Consider the following 19,876-nt stretch of genomic DNA (forward strand, 5'->3'; position numbering starts at 1 on the left):
CTGGAGAGAGTCCAACAGACGACCACAAAGAACTTTAAAGGCCTGGATCATCTTTATTACCAGAAAAAATGCTGTTCAGCCTGGAGAAGAGAAGGCTCAGGGGGAAACCTATCTATGTGTATAAATACCTGGTGGGAGGGTGAAGATGGAGCCAGGCTCTTTTCAGTGACAGGACTAGAGTCAGTGGGCACAAGCTGAAACATAGCTGGTTCCTTCTGAACGTTGGGAAACACTTTTCTACTGTGAGGGTGACTGAGCACTGGCACAGGTTGCCCAGAGAGGTTGTGGAGTCTCCCTCCTTGGAAGTATTCAAAAGCCATGTGGTCATGGTCCTGGGCAACTGACTCTTGGTATCCCTGTGTGAGCAGGGGGGTTGGATATGATGAACTCCAGAGATCTGTTCCAATCTAAGACATTCTGTGATTTTTTGTTCTTTTCTCAATAATAAGAAACTTTTAAGGAAATCTCTGTCCTTCAATGTAGTTCTCATAAAGCTAGTGAGGAAGATATGCAATTGAAATAAACTATAACATCTTGCAATCTGAACCTGTTCTGAAGAGGAAAAGCAGGCTGCACCATCAGGGTAAAAATGATAGTTGTTTTCAGCTTCAAAACAAGCGAGTGAACATTGTGGTAGCTACCTGCTAATGCTGATATAAATAGTGGAACTGCAGCTACCAATGGGACATTTGATAGCTGTTCATTAGGGAGAGTAAAGAGGCTTGTTTGGTTGCATCATTATATTACACAGAAAAAGACTGCTTTCGTGATAGCAGGGCACTGATGGAGAGTCAAGGGGTTATTTGCAGGAGATAAGGTGAATCTGAAAAAGAAAACGAAACTGCTGAAAATAAGTTTTGTTGGTTTTTTTATTTATTTGTCTGTCTTTTATTCTTCAAACAGTGGAAGCTCTACATTTGGGAACACTGATGGCAGCACATGGCTATTTCTTTCCAATCTCAGACCATGTTCTAACACTAAAGGATGATGGCACCTTTTATCGATTCCAGGTAAGCGTCTTCAATATGTTCTTGACTTGCACAAATGGAGTCTTATATTAAAGTTCTTACATAAAGGTTCATAGCAAATTTTAACCATACTTTGTCTATTATGTAACCTAGTAAATGGTGGCAATTCCCCTTAAAGTAAAAAGTGGATGAAGGGTTTTATTTTGAAATTAAGTCAGTAAAGTGTTAAGATGATAGTGACCCTGGAAAAAGTGTGATAATGCTGAGTGTGGAAGAATCTCTCATGAAATAAATTAACCTAGCATTTTTGAAATATAGTGAAAGAAATTAAATTATCTTATTGACTTCTTACTTCTAACATAGTCTTAATTTGGAAAGGTGGAGGTATTTTACTTATAAAGTCTATAGCAGAAATCAGATCTGAAAGAGAGGGTAATCTTTATATTCTTTCTTAGGTAAGGATTTGCTTATTGGTAACAGTAATACTGAAGTACTGTATATTCTTGCAACATGTGCAGGCACGTTTCTACATTAATCTTTCAGTCCTATTGCATACAACAAACATGCAGATGCTTCAGAACAAGCTGGAAGGATGTTTTTATATGTGTATGTATATCTATATTATTGAGATACGTATACAGTTGTATTTTCTTACATTAGATTTCAAACTACAGGCTTGGGGAGCAGGAGCGTTGCTGTTCTAATAATGAATAGCAGGCTAGAAGTTTGCACAGCAATACCAGCTATGACTTGAAACAAATATATTTTCACAGTATCAGATTACATAGTCTAGAGCAGGAATTAATTTTGCCATGTGCCACCTTTAACAATGGTGTCTGTTCTGTATTGCTCTTCCTATTAGGTGGTCTTCCTGATAAGTATCACCAATAGCTTCTCTGTGGTCTTGCCCAGATATTTGTTGCTTTGAAATGATAATATAATTATCAATATGACATTGATTATATCAATATCATAGTTTGGTAATCCTGCTTTGTTCTAACTTTCCTAAATACTCACAGAAAAATATTATCCAGTAGAACAAAATATATTATCTTTAAGACAAAGTGTAATCTTTGTCTTAAACCTTGTTTAAATAAGAAGCTATCAAGAATAAAATAAAATTGAAATAGTGGTCCTTAAAATGCAGAAGAAAACTGTGATACATTGAAGACCAATCAAAGTATCAAACATTGTATTATATTAATTGCTGTACAGTACTTTAATCAATATTTTGGCTTGAGTTCTGTAGATTGTACAAGGGAAGAGAATGGGTCACAGTGTTTAGTCTGAAACAAAATGTTAGAGTGATTAGAATTAAATACGTACAGCTTGTCTGGCAAGAAAGAGAATGATTATTGCATATATACATACAGTATTATTATATTTTCATATGTCGATTCTGGGGGTCTATCAGAGCAAAAAATCTGTCCTTCAGCAGAAGAGTAATTTACATGTGTATATGTGTAATACAAACAGCAGTCACTCCAAGCCTCCTTCCCTAGATCCAGATACCTTTGATCCTTGGGAGAGGATGTGAAGGAAAGGGTTTTCTTCTCGTGGTGCTTCATCCTTTTCATTTAAAGAAGGGAGAGATGGCATATGGCCGAAGGGGTTTATTGCAGCAGGAAAGACACTGATGTGGTTATGAGGTAAATGAAAAGTGGAAAAAAATCACAGAGCAGTTGAGGCTCTAGATCTTGGCTTGTGTCTGCATAAGCAGCAGCCAGAAGAACAAAATATCTGAGAACTTCATTTTGCAGAGAATAGAATTTATCTATAGGAATGCTGGTAATTTAAGTCTGCTGAGCTGCTTGCCTGCTGCTATCTCAAACATGGGAAATGAGCACCTCTGCTGGCATGATAATTTGACTGAAGGAAAGTATAGAACAGATTAGAATTAGCTGCACTGTGAACAACTGAGATTACCACAGCTACCCTGCTGAGGGCTTTCCTGAGAAAGGTCTGCAGCCTACATGTTTGGACCTGAAGCTTCAGTGGTGGTTAGACTGCAAAATTGTATCAGTTGATATACGTAAGGTAAGGATTTGGTACCTATTTGACATATGGATAGGAAATAAGATAATTTCCTCAAATGATGCTCAATTTATATATGCAGTATTTTGGTTGTTTGCTACTCTGTGGTACCTTTTTCATTGCTATTCATATGCTAGCAATGTTAAAACAATGCAATTTTAGCTGTTTATGTATAGCATGAGAAAAAATTCATAGTGGTGTCATACTGTTAGCTGAAGTTGTGTCAGCAAAATTTGTGTCATTACAATTCCATATTCCCCACTGAAATAAGACTAATACAAAATTTGTTTACTGTAGCTATTAAATAAAACTACTGCTCAATAGGGAGGAAATTTTTACTGTAAATGTGTGGATTTTGGACTAGAATAATTGTTCAGGTGCTTTGGAAATAGCACCCCGTGAGTACTGGACAGGATTCGCAAATTTCTGGATATTTTACTAGAAAGAGAAAACCCTGCACCTGCCAGCACTGAAAAGTTCGGAAGCCTGCAGAGAAGTGTCTGTGCAATAGAAAGACCCAACTTACCAAAAACAGGCTAGCTACAATAATGTTCTCCCTGCACCTCATTTTTTTGTTTTCCAAAGGGTGACTTGTTCCCTTCTTACAGTAAAATTACTTCCAGCTTGTTTTAAACAATCCTGTTGTATAGAAATAGCTAAAAGCAGTCATTATTGTGCTTCATTTCCTTAAAAGCCCTTTTACAGGCAAAATTATACTTTATCAGCTATTACTCTTGCCATCAGGAGGGCTGTAAAATTGTAGTTGCACGTGCTTTTTTAAATAATATGGTCTTAGAAGTAAAAAATAATGCTGGATCATTCTTTGACCTACTCAGGTGTAATTAGGTTAGTTTCTGTGATAGCAATTCAATTCAAAGGGAATGGATCTAAATATTAATTGCCTTACTCAGAGAGAAGTAATTTTTTGTTAGCCTTAACAAGGCACTGCAGAATATTTAAGGATAATGTTATTTTCTGAACCATCCCAAACTGCTGCATAGCTTTTGGTAATTTAAGCTGTAGACCAGAGAACAATCTGAATACCTGCTAACTCTCCTCTACCTGAAAGAAAATATTTTTGAGGAGCCCAAATAAGGAAAGCAAGGTACTTCCAAAGCAGGTCTTGGCATCAGGCATTCTTCACTGAGACCTGTCATCCATGTCCATATAGGCGATAATGTCTGTCCTGGTGAGGAATGCCCTATTTACTCTCTCAGATGCTAAACTTCTATAATAGCCTCCCAGGGAAAGATGTGTTGTTTTCTTCTACAGATTGCACGTCCACACTAAATGTGTCAATATTCATGCTGAGAAAGAATGTTTCTTAATACCTAGTACAATCTCCTAGGATACTTGTGGAATGTAATAATCATATTGCCTTTTTTTTTTTTTTTAGATTAATTTCTGTTCTAATGTAAATTAATTTTCTGATATGAAGTTTAGCTTCTGCTGTTGTTTTTGTAGCTTTTAAGCTGAAAGGCATAAATAGCTGAGAAAAAGTGTGAAAATGGGAACAAAGTTCCTAGAGAAAGCTTGAGTCTGGTGAAGATAGCAGCAAAACACATGGATTTTGTCAAGACAAAAATTTATTTGGTGATGTCTTCTCCTGTTCTACCACTGGGAACATTTCCTTGACAAAAGCATTTAACTTCTCTGGCTTTGTTTTTCCGTGCCTGAAATGGGAATTGCTGTACAGCAATCACTGTAAAAATCTTCTAATATTTTTGCTGAACAATAGTTTAGAGTGTGAAGTGTTGTGGATCTTTGTGTCTCAGGTGGAATTACATGGCTTCCCACATCACTTATGTCAGCCCTGCTCAGGTGGTTACCTCTTGGCTCAGTCCTGGCCTCTGGGCTGGCCTCTGACTATTCTGAATACTGAGGCAGTGGTTGAATGTCACAGCTCCTCCAGCCACTGTCCACAGCCTCACTGGATCATCAACTCTGCCTTGAGGGAAGGGTTTTATTGGAAGCCAGATTTTAGCAATTAAAAAAAACTAACAAACCCAAACAAACAAAACAAAAAAACAAACAAAAACAGGTTATGCTGTTATGCTATCCAGCATTTGGCAGCTTTTTTTAACTTTTTTTTTTTTTTTTTTAATTGCAGGTGCAAGGAGTAATTCACTGTCTCTCAGCTCAAGCTCAGCATAGACGGGGTCTGTTTAGGTTTCACAGAGGGAAAAACCATTTCAAATCCATGTGTCTTTCTGACTACCCTTTTGGTGTCCTTTTTTCTTTTTTAACTCCCTTGTCATTCAGACTTCCTCCCCACTGCTTTCTGTGCTCATCCCCTTTCCAGGGTAAAGAGGAGTCACAGAGCCAAAATCTTTCTTGTTTCCAACTTCCTCATTCTCAGTTTTAACAATTATGATCTAATCATGGAGAACTACTTGCAGGCCTCTTTCCTCTATGGGCTCAATAGTGCTAGACCAGTGATCTTTCCACTTTCATTTACCAGGAGATCATTTGAGTCAACTGCAGTCAATCAAAACCTGAATGCCCATGAATTCTGCCATCTATCATGCAAGGCATTTGGGATTTTGTAGAACAATTTTTTAGCAAAGACTTGATTTCTGCTGTTTTTAAATGCTCCCTGGTGCCTGTGAGAACAGCAGCAATATGCAAAGGAAGGTTTATGAGTGCTTAGAATATTCCTCCCCCATCCCAGTAATTAGATTTTTAAAGATTTCATAGAGTGGAGCAGCTTCAGAAACAACAATTCTTATCAACAAGGGGTAGCTGAAAAATGCTTAATGATTTTCCTCCTCAGTAATACAGTTTAATGCATAGAAATTAATTATGTTTTATAAAAGCTGATGGCAACACTGATTTTTACAAGTGGCTGTTTCATTAGCTCAGATATTATTATTGATTAATTTTATGATGGTGACAAAGTAGATCTATTTGTTTTATCACAAGACATAGCAGCCACTACTGCCAATTGGTTTAGTGCAGCATTTATGCTATATTACAGGATTTTGTTTCATATGACTTTATTAACAGGAGGATTATGGATTTCTGTGGTTAGGTTTACCTAATGATATGAGCCTTAACGTGAGGGAAACATTATTTGTTTGTGTAATGCAAAACCAGTTTTCCGTCAATGGCGTAAAGACCCTTGTGACAGCCTGTTTTGTTCTGGATGCTTAAGTGGCTCCACGATCACATGTGCAGTGCTACGTAAACCTTATTTCTCTAGCTGCTGGCTTCTGCTGGCTGCTTATTCAAATTACAGATGCCATTAAAGAAAGTATCTTAAAAGTGTACTCATAAAAACTGGCAGCAGTATTTCTGCCTGTGCTGATGAACAGTACTTGACTCTGCCCAAACCGTTCTACCACCCACCTTCCTTCCGGCTATAAGTGGGATGTCATGGCAAAATGACAAATTGTTCCCTGTTTAATACTTGTTCATGACAAACTGCTTCACATTTCCTTGTAAGGAAAAGCAAAATTCTTAAGTATGACAATTCAGCTTTTCTGTATTTCTAATATTTTTATATTTTCTCTATTTAAAAAAAGACCTCCACAAACCTTGATATTTCATAATGTTCTCTTTGAAAGAGGTGGTGTAGAGGCACATGTCCACACTCTCCTGGGGAAAATCTTCACTTATCTAGGGTTTCTAGGTAATTAAACATAGGTGACATAATATTTGTGCTACAGGAATACATGGTATCTGAAGGGATGTTATAATTCTTCTACAGTGTATTTGGCATATATGAGTTGTAAGTAATAGTTAAACCAAGATTTGTTTGCATAGTCCTGATATAGAGAAGATAATTTACACAGGCAGAGCCTGCTTGTATTGCTGTGGGAGATTTTTAGTATATCAGATGAGAGCAAGGCAGCTTTCTCCTTTGCACGCACTTCCTATTCTCATTCCTGACTTCATTCCCTGAGACCACAGGTTTTCTTTCTGAACTATTCTTTCCTTGTTGAATGAGGCAAATCTCTCATTCTTCATGGATAACCTCTCCAGCAAATTCTTCTAAGGTACTGGACTGTGAAATTGCATGGAGACTTTTGGAACAGAAGTGGAAAGGTGTAAATTCAGCACATACATTATGGACGTGTGTTACGTGATTAAACGGTTTGAGGTCTGTGATACCGAAGGGAAAAAGTAAACTTCAGACTCCATTTGTAGGTAAATCAGGTTTGAGGAGTCAAAAGTTCCAAGTTTTTATGTCTGGGACCTTGTGCCAGGTCAGTGTTAATTTGCCTGATTGCCGAGGCTGGCACAACAGATCTCTTTGTAGGTAGGAGCTTGTGAGGCACTGGGGCTGAGGAGAACTGCAGGCACGAGTGGCAGGGATACGCTCAGAACATGCCCCTGAAGAACAGACAGACAAGGGGCTGTCCAGTGCACTCAAGGGACAGCCTGAAAGGGAGGCCTTGATTCATGTTTCTTCAAAAGCTTAGTGGAACATTCTAATAACTGAATTGTACTATCACGGGAGTCATGGAATGCACTTTCTTCCTGGGTCTTTTCTCAGCCAGGAGTGACATTGTTCAAGATTTACAATTTGTCAAGGGGAATTCAAGTTTACATGTGTACATGGCACATAGCTAAGTAGATTAAGACCAGAACTTTATGATTGTCAATAGAAATAATTAGGCAAGAAAATGTGGAATACACCTTTGGGAAAATATAAATCATTTTAACTACACAAGTTTGTTGTGGATGTATTTTTTCCATACAATCACAGCACTGCAAAAATCCTAAACTGATTTTTTAAATCATGCTTTATTTTCAGTATCTACATTTGTTAAAAGATTTTTTCTCTATGTTTTTACTGACTTTCTGTCTAAGTATTAATCCTGTCCTGTGCCCCTATTTTTTGTGCCTGGTTTTAGGAGAATTTTCCCTGTCTCTACCCCCACCAATGCCCTTTCCTGCTTTAAAAGTGAATTGTAGTTACATACTCTTTGAATACAACTTTATCAACAGCTTTTGCTGCTTTTTATCACATACCTTATGGTGATATAATTCTATATTTATTAGAAAGAAAGTAATGTAGGACACAGCCTTGGTCAAAATACATAGCATCTACTGTTTATTTCTCAGGTAGTAGGGACTTTACACTCTCAGTGATCTAGTGTTTTAGTAACCTTTAGATTTTAGGGATTCCGAAATGTATAGTGTATTACAATTGTTTAATCTAGACACTAGATCTGGAAAGATTAGAATACAGAAAATTGTAGCTTTTTCTCTTTTCTGAAAAAGGTAGATCTTCCCCTTGCTGCACTCTTCTGAGGCTACTCTGTCATATGGGATTTTTATTTTTTTTAATAGCTGCCCATATTTCAAAGGTTGCTTGAATTAATATTTTTCCTGTGTATAACTTGTCCTCCTTTAACTTGCACTCCTTCATGCATCATGCAGATAATCCAGTGTTGATACTTCTTACCAGTTAGATACTAGAGTGACAGAAGAGAAAGAGAAGTAACAGAGCAAAAATTTAGTCATAATATTTACACATGCATATAACTCACAGTGCTGAGGACACAGCAGTCATTTTCAGTTTGGTGAGACTTTTTTGTTTTCTACAAATAAATGCAGTTTACCCAGATGAAAACACAATAATTCCTAAGTGTTCTGTGCTGAATTTCATCAGGCCTCTAACCTGAACTGTCTGACCTCACATAAATATTTTTCTGCTCCTTTTTTCCTCCCACCCCCGTACTTTGCTCTGCGGTCCTATCTTCATGTCAAAATTAATTTTGGGCATGTTTGCAGAGCTGATTGCAGGCAGACTTGAACTTTGTCCCCACTGGGAGCCAGCTGGCTGGAGGCCATCTCTGGCCATGTTGCAGTGCTTGAGCTGATGAGCTGTACTTCTCAGCAGGTCCTGCTAAATGCATCTGAACACCACGCAGGCAGGGTCACTGCATCCAGTTCAGAGGCAGCTTGTGCCTGCCCCAGTTCTGAGCATCAGCAAGGGGAGCTTTTGCCTGTGTGTCATTCCCTAGGCAGAAAGACCTTTATCTGGCTACAGCTTCCCTCCTTCTGGAGCCTTAAACAAGGAAGACATTTAATAATAATCTGTACTAAGTGTTATTTGAACCCCTTTTTGTAATATTTGTTTTTGCTTTGGTTTCTTTTTGGCTGACCTTATAACCCTAACTGCATCCTTTTTCCAGAAGCTTGGCTTGAACTTAAGCAGAGGTTGAAGTCACAGCAGGGAAATTATGTAGTTGCATTTTTCTTCTTGGGCCTCTCCCAAGACACAGTATATGCCTCTAAGGAATAACTCCGTAGGTTTGGAACCTGTATATTTAAATGATGGTGACTTTACACTTTTTAAGATTGTCATAGTGAAATTACTTTAATAGCTTCTTGCTTCTCCAGGATACGCTGAGTGCTGCCAGTCATTGTTTAGCAGTTCCTCCTCTTCTTTCCATTCATGCTTATACTGTTAACTTTGATTTCAGTGGCAATGTGGAAGAATAATTGATAGGGGAATCACTTAGTGCTGCTCCCTTACAGAGCACAAAACGGCTTGCAGGATGCATGTCTCAGCCTTTGGTGAGGTTAGCTTGAGAGTTTCTTTTTTACCCTTGAACTCATTGCTGTTACTTGATACATAGCAAGTTCTAAACCACTTCTATTAAAGTGGTCGTTGTTACAACAGGGGGAGATTTTTCACACTATATATTTAACCTAACAGTAGGTGTGAATGTGTCACCTTTCAGCCCTATTGGTTTCCGTATTAACATTAAAACAATTTTGAGGGAAGTGCCTGGCAGGAGAGGTTTTTATTTTTACTATTGGAAGACTGTTCAGAAAAAAACAGTAAGAAACAGTGTAAAGCAGAAGTTTTTCCTAAGCAAGCACCTGTGTTTTGAAACACTGCTCAGACTAGTCCACATACTTGATGAGATAAAATCAACTGCTCAAATAAGATATAATTCTCCTTGTGTGTGTGTGTGTGTATATATATATATAAATGTGGTATGTATAAAATACTATAATCCTTTACATTTTAATAAAAAATATCATCTAAAAATAAGTTATTTGTATGAAAAATACCAATATGGTCTTATAGTCTTCATTTGGTTGAGGAGAATTATTTTAATAATGTATTTAGCACATTTTTAATAAGCATAGTATTGAAATGGTTATTGATACTTTCATTTGCTTTCAATTTAATTTAAAAAATCACATTTTAAACCACAATTGGTAAACAATTATAAAAAAAATAGACTTCAACAGATGAAAAGAATTTTGATAACTTGGTGAAAACAAGTTGTGTTTAGTGGCATTTTTAAACAAATAACTCCTAAGAAAGAGTATTGAATATTAAAATGTACTAATGAAAACTCTCCAAAATCAAGAAAGCAATGTACCCCAATGTGTCTTCTGTCTAAAACCAATTCTTGAGGACATTTTTGTTTGCAGGTTTGTTGCCAGGGAAGATGAAAAAGATATCTTCACTACCTAACCTTGTGGTTTTTGTTCCCTGAACTTTAAGAATAAATAGAGCACTTTGTTCTTCTTTTTCACTGACATTCTGACACTACTGCAATAAACAAGCATAGAAAAGTAATATTCTCTTTTGATGCCTGTTTCAAAATGGTCACATTAACAATATAATAGATCTACGAAAAATGTAAATTGACTCTGAAAACCAGTATCAATCCAAGGACTGTATAATGCTTGTGTTATCTAACTTGAGTTCCCTACTTTTTTGTTTTGTCTATAGACACCCTATTTTTGGCCATCAAATTGTTGGGAGCCGGAAAACACAGACTATGGTCAGTGTAGAAATATTTCCTATTTCTTTTGGGAATTATGTATTATATGAATGAACATATCATTGCAGTCTGGTTTAATCATCCCACTGTTAAAAACAAAATTATATCGCATGTAATTCCTGTTCAAGAATTGCTGGTATTGGCATGAATGTGTTGTTGCTTTTTCTAAAGTTTATTAAGACAGGTTTGGAGTTGATTTGGGGAGGGGGGAGGGAGCTTCAAACCTGCCTTGTCATGTGCTGTTTTCTCCAGGAAGTGTTATTATTTACAGTGGCAGTCTCAGTGAAGCAGATGACATTTCAATGAAAGTTATGCAATAGTTATTCTCAGATTCAGACCCAAAGAAATGCCTATTTTTGATATGCACTATGTGGAAAATTATTTATTATGGAAGCTAATGATTCTAATATGAACTATATTAGAAAATACCTTGGTTTATTTGCTCACACCTTGGGTTTTTATTTATAAATTACACATTGTAATTACTGACGTGTGCTTAGACAGGAAAATATGAACATAATAGGTTGTAAAGTATTTTAAGAAATCATTAAAAATTATAGCCAGAATTAGGTGCCTCTGTATACAAAATAGTTACCTAATTTTTAAAGAAAATGGGTTATCTATGAGCAGTCCCCTGTTCATTCTAATCCAGACTGAAAGTATTCAGCTCGTCTGAAGATCAAGTCATTTGTGTAGGTAACTAAACGTACATGATAGCTTAACTTTTCACTCAAACTTTGAAAGCTTTTTGGAAACGAAGATGCATGTTGACTTCTGATATGGCATCAATCAGCCCTTGGGAGCTGAAGACTTCAGGAATTAATGGTTCCAATAGACTCTTCCTTCCTTTCCACAGCAGACACAGGTTAATTTCAAATACGTTGCTGAATAAAACAATTTCAAGCTGATCTTCTCAGCAGAGCTGAGCACCTTCAAAGTAGAGTTCGAAAATGGGGACATTTTTCCCATCCTATATAAGGAGAACAATGTTAATTTTTCTTTAAAATACTGAGACATCCACCAAATAGTGAAAGCTACAAAGGAGTAGTAATTCATGCCACACCTGAGTGATTAGGCACTTCATATGAGGGAATCAGTTGGTGAAGGAGAAATGCTTGATTTACCATTTATTACAGTGTTTTTCACTTCCTTGAAAGTATTATTTGCTTTTCTCAGAGGTGTACTTCAGTATAGTCTCCTAAGTTGCTAAAGATCAGAAAGTCATTTGCTATGGTTTTGAGACATTGAGTTATTCAGATGTAATGTATATTACAATACTAGGGGGATTTTAATAAATAAAGATATGCTTAACAAGTCTGAACTTGAGATCAGGTTGAGAAAATTTCTATTATATCCTTTAAATTAGGAGACACTAACTTTCTAGTCGTAGCTGATCACTGGATTGGGCAATGTATTTCATACCTTAGTCACTAAATAGAAATCTTATATAGTCTGTCTAGTTTTTGCATGCCAGAAATACAGAATTAAACTCAAGGTCAGTTTTTCATGATGTGTGGACGTGCCTTTGTTGGACAGTAAATGTACTAAATTCAGAGCTTTTTGGGATTTAAATATAAGACCTCTAACATATGTTTCAGTAAGTTAATTAAAGCTCTTCTGTTGCAATGGGGTGGAGAAAGGGAAGGCTCCAACCCTGCCATCTCATTGCTCCTTCCCAGTCATGAGCCAAAGGTACAAACCTGGAAAGAAACTCACCTGCAGCTTCCCCATGCAACAGGGTCAGAGCATTGCACTAGATCTACCTAAGGAGGCCGTGAGTTGCCAGAATTGGCTAATCTTAGAGCATTTGCAGGAAAAAAAAATAAAAATAAGACAACTTTTCAATAGTGTTCTTATTAGGTAAGCATCTTCCCAGTTCCAGAAATTAGCATTTGCCATGTGGCCTGAGGGTTTTTTCCCAATGCCTTTCTATGAATATAAAGAGAGGGCACATAAGGAGAGAACTGAGTACAGCTGCTTGCAAAACAAATCACATAAGTTGTAAACAGTTGCTGTCAGAGGAATACAGAAAAAGCAAACAAATAATATTCAAGAATGAAAAATAAATGTAAAGTAAGATTGAAGCAATTAGAGGATATTAAATGATAAATTCCACCTCAAATACATCCAAAGAGGCTCTGCAGATTCTCACAGTAATTCTGTTACTTCCTATAAAACATAATAAATAGAACTTATGTTATTACAGATATGCAAATGCATTTTGCACTTTTCACGTATTATGGTGCTGTGTAGTGGTTCCATTTTCATGGACTTGTCCTGAACAAGCTTGAAACTTCACTTCCTAAAACTAATGATTATGGCAGATATTAGGAATTTCTCAAGGCCAGCAAAAAGTAGGCTTCCTCTGCAATCTTCCTTTATCAAAGCTATTAAAAAAGCAAACCACTTTCTTTGACTTTGACCTAATTTTACAAGTCTTTGAAAAAACACTACAATTTTATTTTAATTTCAGACTTAGTCCCAACTATTTACCATTAGTGACCCATAACTGAGTTACTGTCGAGAGTGTAGCATACTGGCAAGAAAATAATTAATATTAAACTAGAAATTAAATGAGATTGAGATACTGCATATGTTATTTTATTACCAGAGCTATCTCAGAAAGAAATAGGCTTTATGTCTCTGTATAATATATGAGTATCTTTTCTAAAATGCCATTTCTTGTTTCATATGAACTTGTAATATCAAATATTTTCATTAACTAGATTTATCTGAAGAAAATGTGAAGAAAAAAGGCACAAAACCAGAACCTTCAAATATGTCAAGTGCAGCGCTAGGTGCGGGTGGCTAGAAGAGGGCTTTGATTAATTTATTGTATGTCAAAGTGCAATTGTGTAGCTTTTGGTTCTAATTGTAACAATCAAAACATTGATCACCTGATCATTCTGAAGTTACTGAGAGCCATTAATTTTCACAAAGTGCTGAAAGTGCTCCCTCTCTTTTTTATTGGTAATCATGCTATAAGTGATGCTATAAGTGATCCCTCAAAGAAGAAAAAGCAGGTTCCATCTGTTGAAGATACCTGAAGATATCTGTTTTAATGCCTTATTTCTTGGAGTCCACCCATGTGGGACATGTTGTTTCGTTCACTAGCCTGTTTTTATTTTATTTTATTGATGAAGTAAGATTTTGTTGATGAAGTATGCACAATACTAATACTAATTTATGGGCGGTTTTTTAAGGCTGATGTAGTTAAAACTGTGAGTTAAGTCCTATTCCTGACTTAAGACTTGTTTTTGTGACAGATAGAATTAGATCTCAGTTCAGAAAACTGGCTCTAGAAACAAAAGCAGCTGATGGCTGATCATATGACCTGCCTGTAACAATCTCTTTTCTTACTGATGAAATTTTCTAACTGACAATTTTTATTTTTATTTTTTCTGGCAGATAAAACCAGTTCCTGTCATTAAAATTAATTAAATTTGGAGACTTGTTAAGTCTGCTACATCTCAGAAAAGGCAAAATGAATGTCACATACAAAGCTTTTATTCCATATGCATTTGGCCTCAGTCCTCATGGGATCTGTCCGTTTTCCTTGGACGTTTAGTGACTCACAGCTCTTCCAAATTTGAGGAATTCAGTTCCTTACTGTTCTCTGGTTTGAATGAGAAAAATAAGAAATATGAAAGGTTAGGGAAAAATTCCATTTACAACAAAATAGCAACTATTTTTGTGTTTTAAAACCTCAAGCCTAAGCCTAAGCAAACAAATTAACATAGTTTTGACAATGTAAGAGATTTATAAAAAATTCAGATGTAGAAGATATGAAGAAGAATGTGTAACTTTTACTCATTTTCTCTAGTGCACTTTTGTTGATGGTTAGACTCAAAAGTGCCTGTGACATACAGATATTTTCTTACAGTTAGCTGCATATTAAAAAAAAGAAGTATGTTCAAAGGACAGACAGAGTAAAGTTTTGAAGTGCTACAGTCTTAAGACTTAGTGCTAAGCAGTTTCAGACTAATGCTAGAAGACAACTGTCAACTGCATCTATGTAGTTGCAAGATAATGCTGTTTTAGCCTTATAATCTCCTGTGTGTGCATTTCTCCCACGAGTTATAAATGGAGGAGGGTCACAGAGGAGAGAATAGTAAATAACTGATAATGCAATATGAGTCTAAGAGCACGTGACTATATTATCTGTAAATGATGCTAAATGAGATTTTCTCTATATTTAAAGCATATTCTTAAATTCTGCTGCTGCTGTGAAGGACAAGTTTTGAAAATATACATCTTTTCAGTAGCCTTCCAGGTAAAGTCATGTGCTGTAAACACAATTTTCTAGAAAATTAGAGCACTTGCAGGAACAATAAAGCCTTAATTAATTGCTCTCTTTAAAAGCGTGAGCTCCCTGTCTGGGTAAGCACTACCTATAAACTTCGATCGCAGTTCTATAAACATTCATGACTCTGTTACCCCATCTGAATTACAGTAAATTGAGACCGTCTACTTCTGCTGTGTAAAGGTTGTTGTCTCATAGCTGTTATTCTTCAGCATTTTTATGAAAGCAAAAGTCTGTCTTTTAAAAATGTTCTTGATAATCAGCGACCAGGTCTGTTCATACAAAGCTTCCTTCCTAATGATACCTTCTTACAGCTTAAGAGTCAACTGACAGAGACCCCGCTGTGTTCAGCCTCTGCTGCTCCTTTCTGGGTGTGCACCATTGGACCCAGCTCATCTGCCTCCCTGCCAAACTTCCAGTCATGCTAGAGTACATCGTGCACAAAAAGTAGTTGCAATAATGTATCCTGTTTTTCACATATTGAAATTTTTCATGTAGTTTTCTCTCCAGAGCTTGTTGCCTACTTATTTCACGTGCCTAGCTTCCAATCCCTCTGTAAAAATTTGGTTAGTTCCAGAATTTTCTCTCTCATTAGTCTTGCTGCATCCATTTACATGGAGTAAATGGCTAGAGGAAAACTGTACAGAGGGTGCTTATATACTTTCTTTGCCCAAATGCTTAGGCAGGATTCCCTTGGCAGCAGTTTACTATTAAGTGATTTGTGTTTGAGAAATGTTAAGCCCTGTTGCTTACTTAACTCTTCTGGAAAACTGCATGTGCCCAGTATCTCTAAATATCAATCTATAAATGAGTCCGGAGCTTGGAGCAAAACTGGTACTGGAGTAGCATTTTCTTCAATACGAATTGTCAGATATCAATACAAATTTATTTGTTAAAATTTTATCATGAGGAGAAATTTACCAGTGTAGTGTAAATAGATTCCAGAGGGCTCTACAGTTCTGTAATCTTGAATCTTCATGCCAAATTCTAGTTTTTTAACAGCTAGTGTCAGGCAGAGTATGTCAGCAATGACTCCTACAAGCAATCCTCTTAGGTCCTTAATAGACATCCCTCCTTTAAGGGCCTGTCTCAACATGTGCAGGATTTCTAGATGTAAGAAACAGACTCTTTCCACCACGTTCAAGTAATATACTGAGTTGGTGCTAAGAGTGAGTTGTGTCTTCTTAAGTGAGTGACTTTACTTTGAGAAACTACATACACACAATGTATTGACTAAGATCTTGGTAGCAGCAGTTAAGTGAGGAGTACAGTCTGTCAAGAAGAAAAGTCTTTCCAGAAAATGTGGCTGGGGCCAGTGCTTGCTATGCATAAAATTTATTCTGGGCAAAACTGAATCAAATGAATTTTAGGAAAGAGACTTGTGTTTGGGTGGAAGGTTGACCTACAGTATGTTTTTCCACTCTGAATTCTTATCCTATTATATTTCTCCACAGAGATACATAATTCACTCATCAGGAGCGGTCTCTGTCATAAAAATGATGAAAAGAAAGTTTCACTTCAACAAGCATGTCCTGAATTCTGTTCTGACCCTTGCTATTTCTGACATTGACAAACCACTGCAGTGAGGGATTTGTAAGCAGGAAGCATTTTCTGAAAATGCTTTCCAGTCAGCTCAACACTTTAGAGTTTTGTACTTACCTGATTTTTTCTTTCATGAATCTCTAATTTATTTCAGTACTATGTGGAACATGGAAAATGTGCTTGGCCAATGTCTTTGTATGCACACATATGAAAAGGCAGCTGATCCAAGTACATATTTTCTGCAGCATTATTTTAAAAGCATTACCTGAAAAGCTTTTATAATCTACATCTAGGTCATTTATAAATAGACATAAAATGTCCTAGGAGTATAAGTTCTGAGATTTATAAAAATAATTCCTGATTTTCAGAATTGCTTTTGAATTACTGTGTTGAGTAAAACAAAGAGGTTTGTCTGTTTCATTATCAGTATGGAAATTAGAGCTTTCAGAAGTAGCAAATGCTTTTTTCTGTAGTCAAGCACTGTCTTGCCACTGATAGCCCTTTGCCAGGTGGGCACTGGATAACTGCCCTGTTTGTCAATTAATGGCTACCTTCTGATGCCATCCCTATTGCCTTCTTTTGCAGTTTAGAAGAAAATACCCTCCATCTCCTGACATTCTTAGTCTTGCCTTGGATTGCTCATGCCCTAAGTGGTTTCTGTGCAAAATCAGTGTATTTGGATTTGTTGGACCTCACCTTGTAACTTTTTCAGCAAGTGCATTTAAGTCCGCTTTAAATCTGAGAACCTTAAGAGAAAGCCAGATTGTTGGGGTTTTTTTGTTTGGTTGGGGTTTTTTTTGTGCCAAATCAGGGTGCTAAATTAGCGAACTGGAATTTAAGGGATCATGGTAACATCAAGAAATATGAAATGATGCAAAGGATACAATTTTAAATTAAATTTGACAGTAGGCTATTCTTTATCTGATCCCATACCTTATGTAGCTTGGGTGACATCTCTTTTATACCTCTTTTTGGCACTCACATATGGAGGGAGAACTTCTGTCTGCCTAAAGGGCAGACAAATACCTTGCAGTATTTTCTATTTTCCTTGCTCTTTAAATACTTACTAGGCCTATACACACTGACTCTGAAACTAGAATTTTGATTCACTGAGAGTATAAATTTAATCTGGCCTCAGTGGAGATAGTGACTGTTCACTGAAAGTTATACCCACGATCTGGGGCTGAATCAAGCTGTAACAGCAGTGGGATAATTATGTAAGAAGTTCAAGTTTGTGTACATAGTGGTGGAGATGGAGGTGGCATTATCCGTGGTCCTTAGAGGCCTGGTTGTTCTTCCACAGAATTTAGCAGAGGCTCTTTCTCAGCTGTAGTGGGAGGGAAGAGTCATCCCCTGTTTAGCAACAAGCTTCAATTCTTCACTTAACTTTTGAGTGAAAGCTCTGGTCTGGCTTTGTTTGGGTTTTGTGTTTTTTTTGGTTTTGGTGTTTTGTTTTTTTTTCAGTAAGTGTGTGTAATATATTGTGTATTCAGTCCAGGTTCTTGATTCTAGGATAAAACCTATAATTATCACTATGATCTTATTTGAAGCAAAATATCTATAGAGGTTTCTTAGGAGCTTTCAAGTACAAGTAGACAGGCAAGAATAGAAAACAAAGGTAACTATGAAAATGGGTTATTTGGGCTGTAACATTTTAAAAACTTGCAAAAGGGAAAATCCAGATACCTTCTTCATGCAACTCTTGCTAGAACACTTTGCAGTCTTGCTTTAAGCTCTCACATTGTCCACATATCTGAACAGAATTTTTAAGACCATGTAGTCTGTATTTATTGCACAGCTACCAAAGTGTGTTTTAGTACTGATTTGTGGTTCAAATGCTCATTTGTAAACATCACTGACCATCTTTCATTATGAAATGCTGCATATTAATATCACCTTTAAAATTATTGGCAAATCTATTTTCTCATGATAATCAGTCACTTCTAAAGCACAAGCTAGAACAGCTAATATATAATTCACTTTAGGCAATTATGTTGATTGCAAAATACATCAGAATGCACTGGCTCTAAAAATAAGAGTGTATGTGGCAGTCCATATTTAGCAAATTTAGGTTATTAATCAGACCCTATTCCTTGCAAATAATTCATCCATATATAAAGCATTTTTCAGCAGCCTTGTCAGGTAGCAGCAAGAGTGGAGAGCTCCACAAGGAGAGGTAATCAAGAACTGAGGGTGGCAACAGTGCAGGCAGGAGCAATGTCCTCACTGACAAAGTCTCAAGTGACCAGGAAGGTTCCAGCTCAAGCCAGGAAGCCAAAGCAGCGTTGGTAAGTTAGTGGGCTGGTTAGAGGTGTATCCACAATGTAGCTCAAGCAGAGGCCTGGGGAAGTAGCTCAACTTCCACACAGCTCTGGGGCAGGGGAGGTCTTGGTGGAGACCCTGGATGGACTGTTCATGACAATTACAGCGCCTCAGTGTACTGAGAGTCCTGACCAGGCCACTTGGGAGTGGGAGGGGTGTGTGTGTAGATAAACAAGTAAATAAATAGAGAAACAGAGTAGCTTTCATTTGGAGAAGATTTCTGTAGACTGCACTTCTGTATGAAGCTATAAAAGCAGTGACAACTCATACGAACAGTCAAATTAGAAAAGCTGATGCTGTCATTCTCTGAAGTGCCTGGAGCTCATGACTGCTTTGAGACAGAAACAGGTGACTGACTGTCATCCTTCCCAGATGCTCAAGTTCAGGCTACTGTTCAGCAACACCTGCTTTGGTGCACAAAAGGAGTGCTACTGGTGAAAGATGGGACCATCTGTATTTCAGGTCTCACTGCTCTAAAAGTCAGAAGAATAAAACCTCATTTATCTGTGTTCGCAAATGTTCTGGCTGAAAATGAGAGTGATTTTCACATTCTTCTTGGTTTCCAATGTGCTGGCATATTTTATTGCAGCAAGCCAGATTATGGTAACAAGAGTGTGAACTAGTGAACTAAAATTCCTGAGATGCTGCCAGCTTCTCATGTGACTACAAGTAGCTCTTAAATAGATTCTTAAATATGTACTTCTATAATAAGGATGTAATTGTTAGCATATAGCAATGGCAGTAAATTGAGTCAGACTAGAAATGTCCTTCAGGACTATTTCCTTGTACACTAGTGGATATGTTGTATTTCCCAGATAACTAAATTTTTCTTGTGCATATTCTGCCTTTTATCCTGCCTTGCTGGATAAAAAATTGGTTGGATGGCTGGGTCCAAAGAGTTGTGTTCAATGGAGTTAAATCCTGTTGGCCGCCAGTCACAAGTTATG

General features: G+C 37.0%; 1 protein-coding gene across 2 annotated transcripts in view; it reads left to right on the forward strand.

Moving 5' to 3' along the window:
• The window catches only part of RGS7 (regulator of G-protein signaling 7), a 147,987-nt gene that overhangs the window by 63,898 nt on the left and 64,213 nt on the right, over positions 1 to 19,876 (forward strand). For both annotated transcript variants that reach the window (XM_009997572.1, XM_009997573.1), the window contains exons 3-4: positions 904 to 1,010; positions 10,711 to 10,762. In XM_009997572.1, the coding sequence (XP_009995874.1) occupies positions 904 to 1,010; positions 10,711 to 10,762 (159 nt within the window). The remainder of the gene's footprint in view (positions 1 to 903; positions 1,011 to 10,710; positions 10,763 to 19,876) is intronic.

The sequence above is a fragment of the Chaetura pelagica genome, unplaced genomic scaffold (genome assembly GCF_000747805.2).
Source record: "Chaetura pelagica isolate M959 unplaced genomic scaffold, ChaPel_1.0 scaffold235, whole genome shotgun sequence".
Classification (NCBI taxonomy): Eukaryota; Metazoa; Chordata; class Aves; order Apodiformes; family Apodidae; genus Chaetura; species Chaetura pelagica.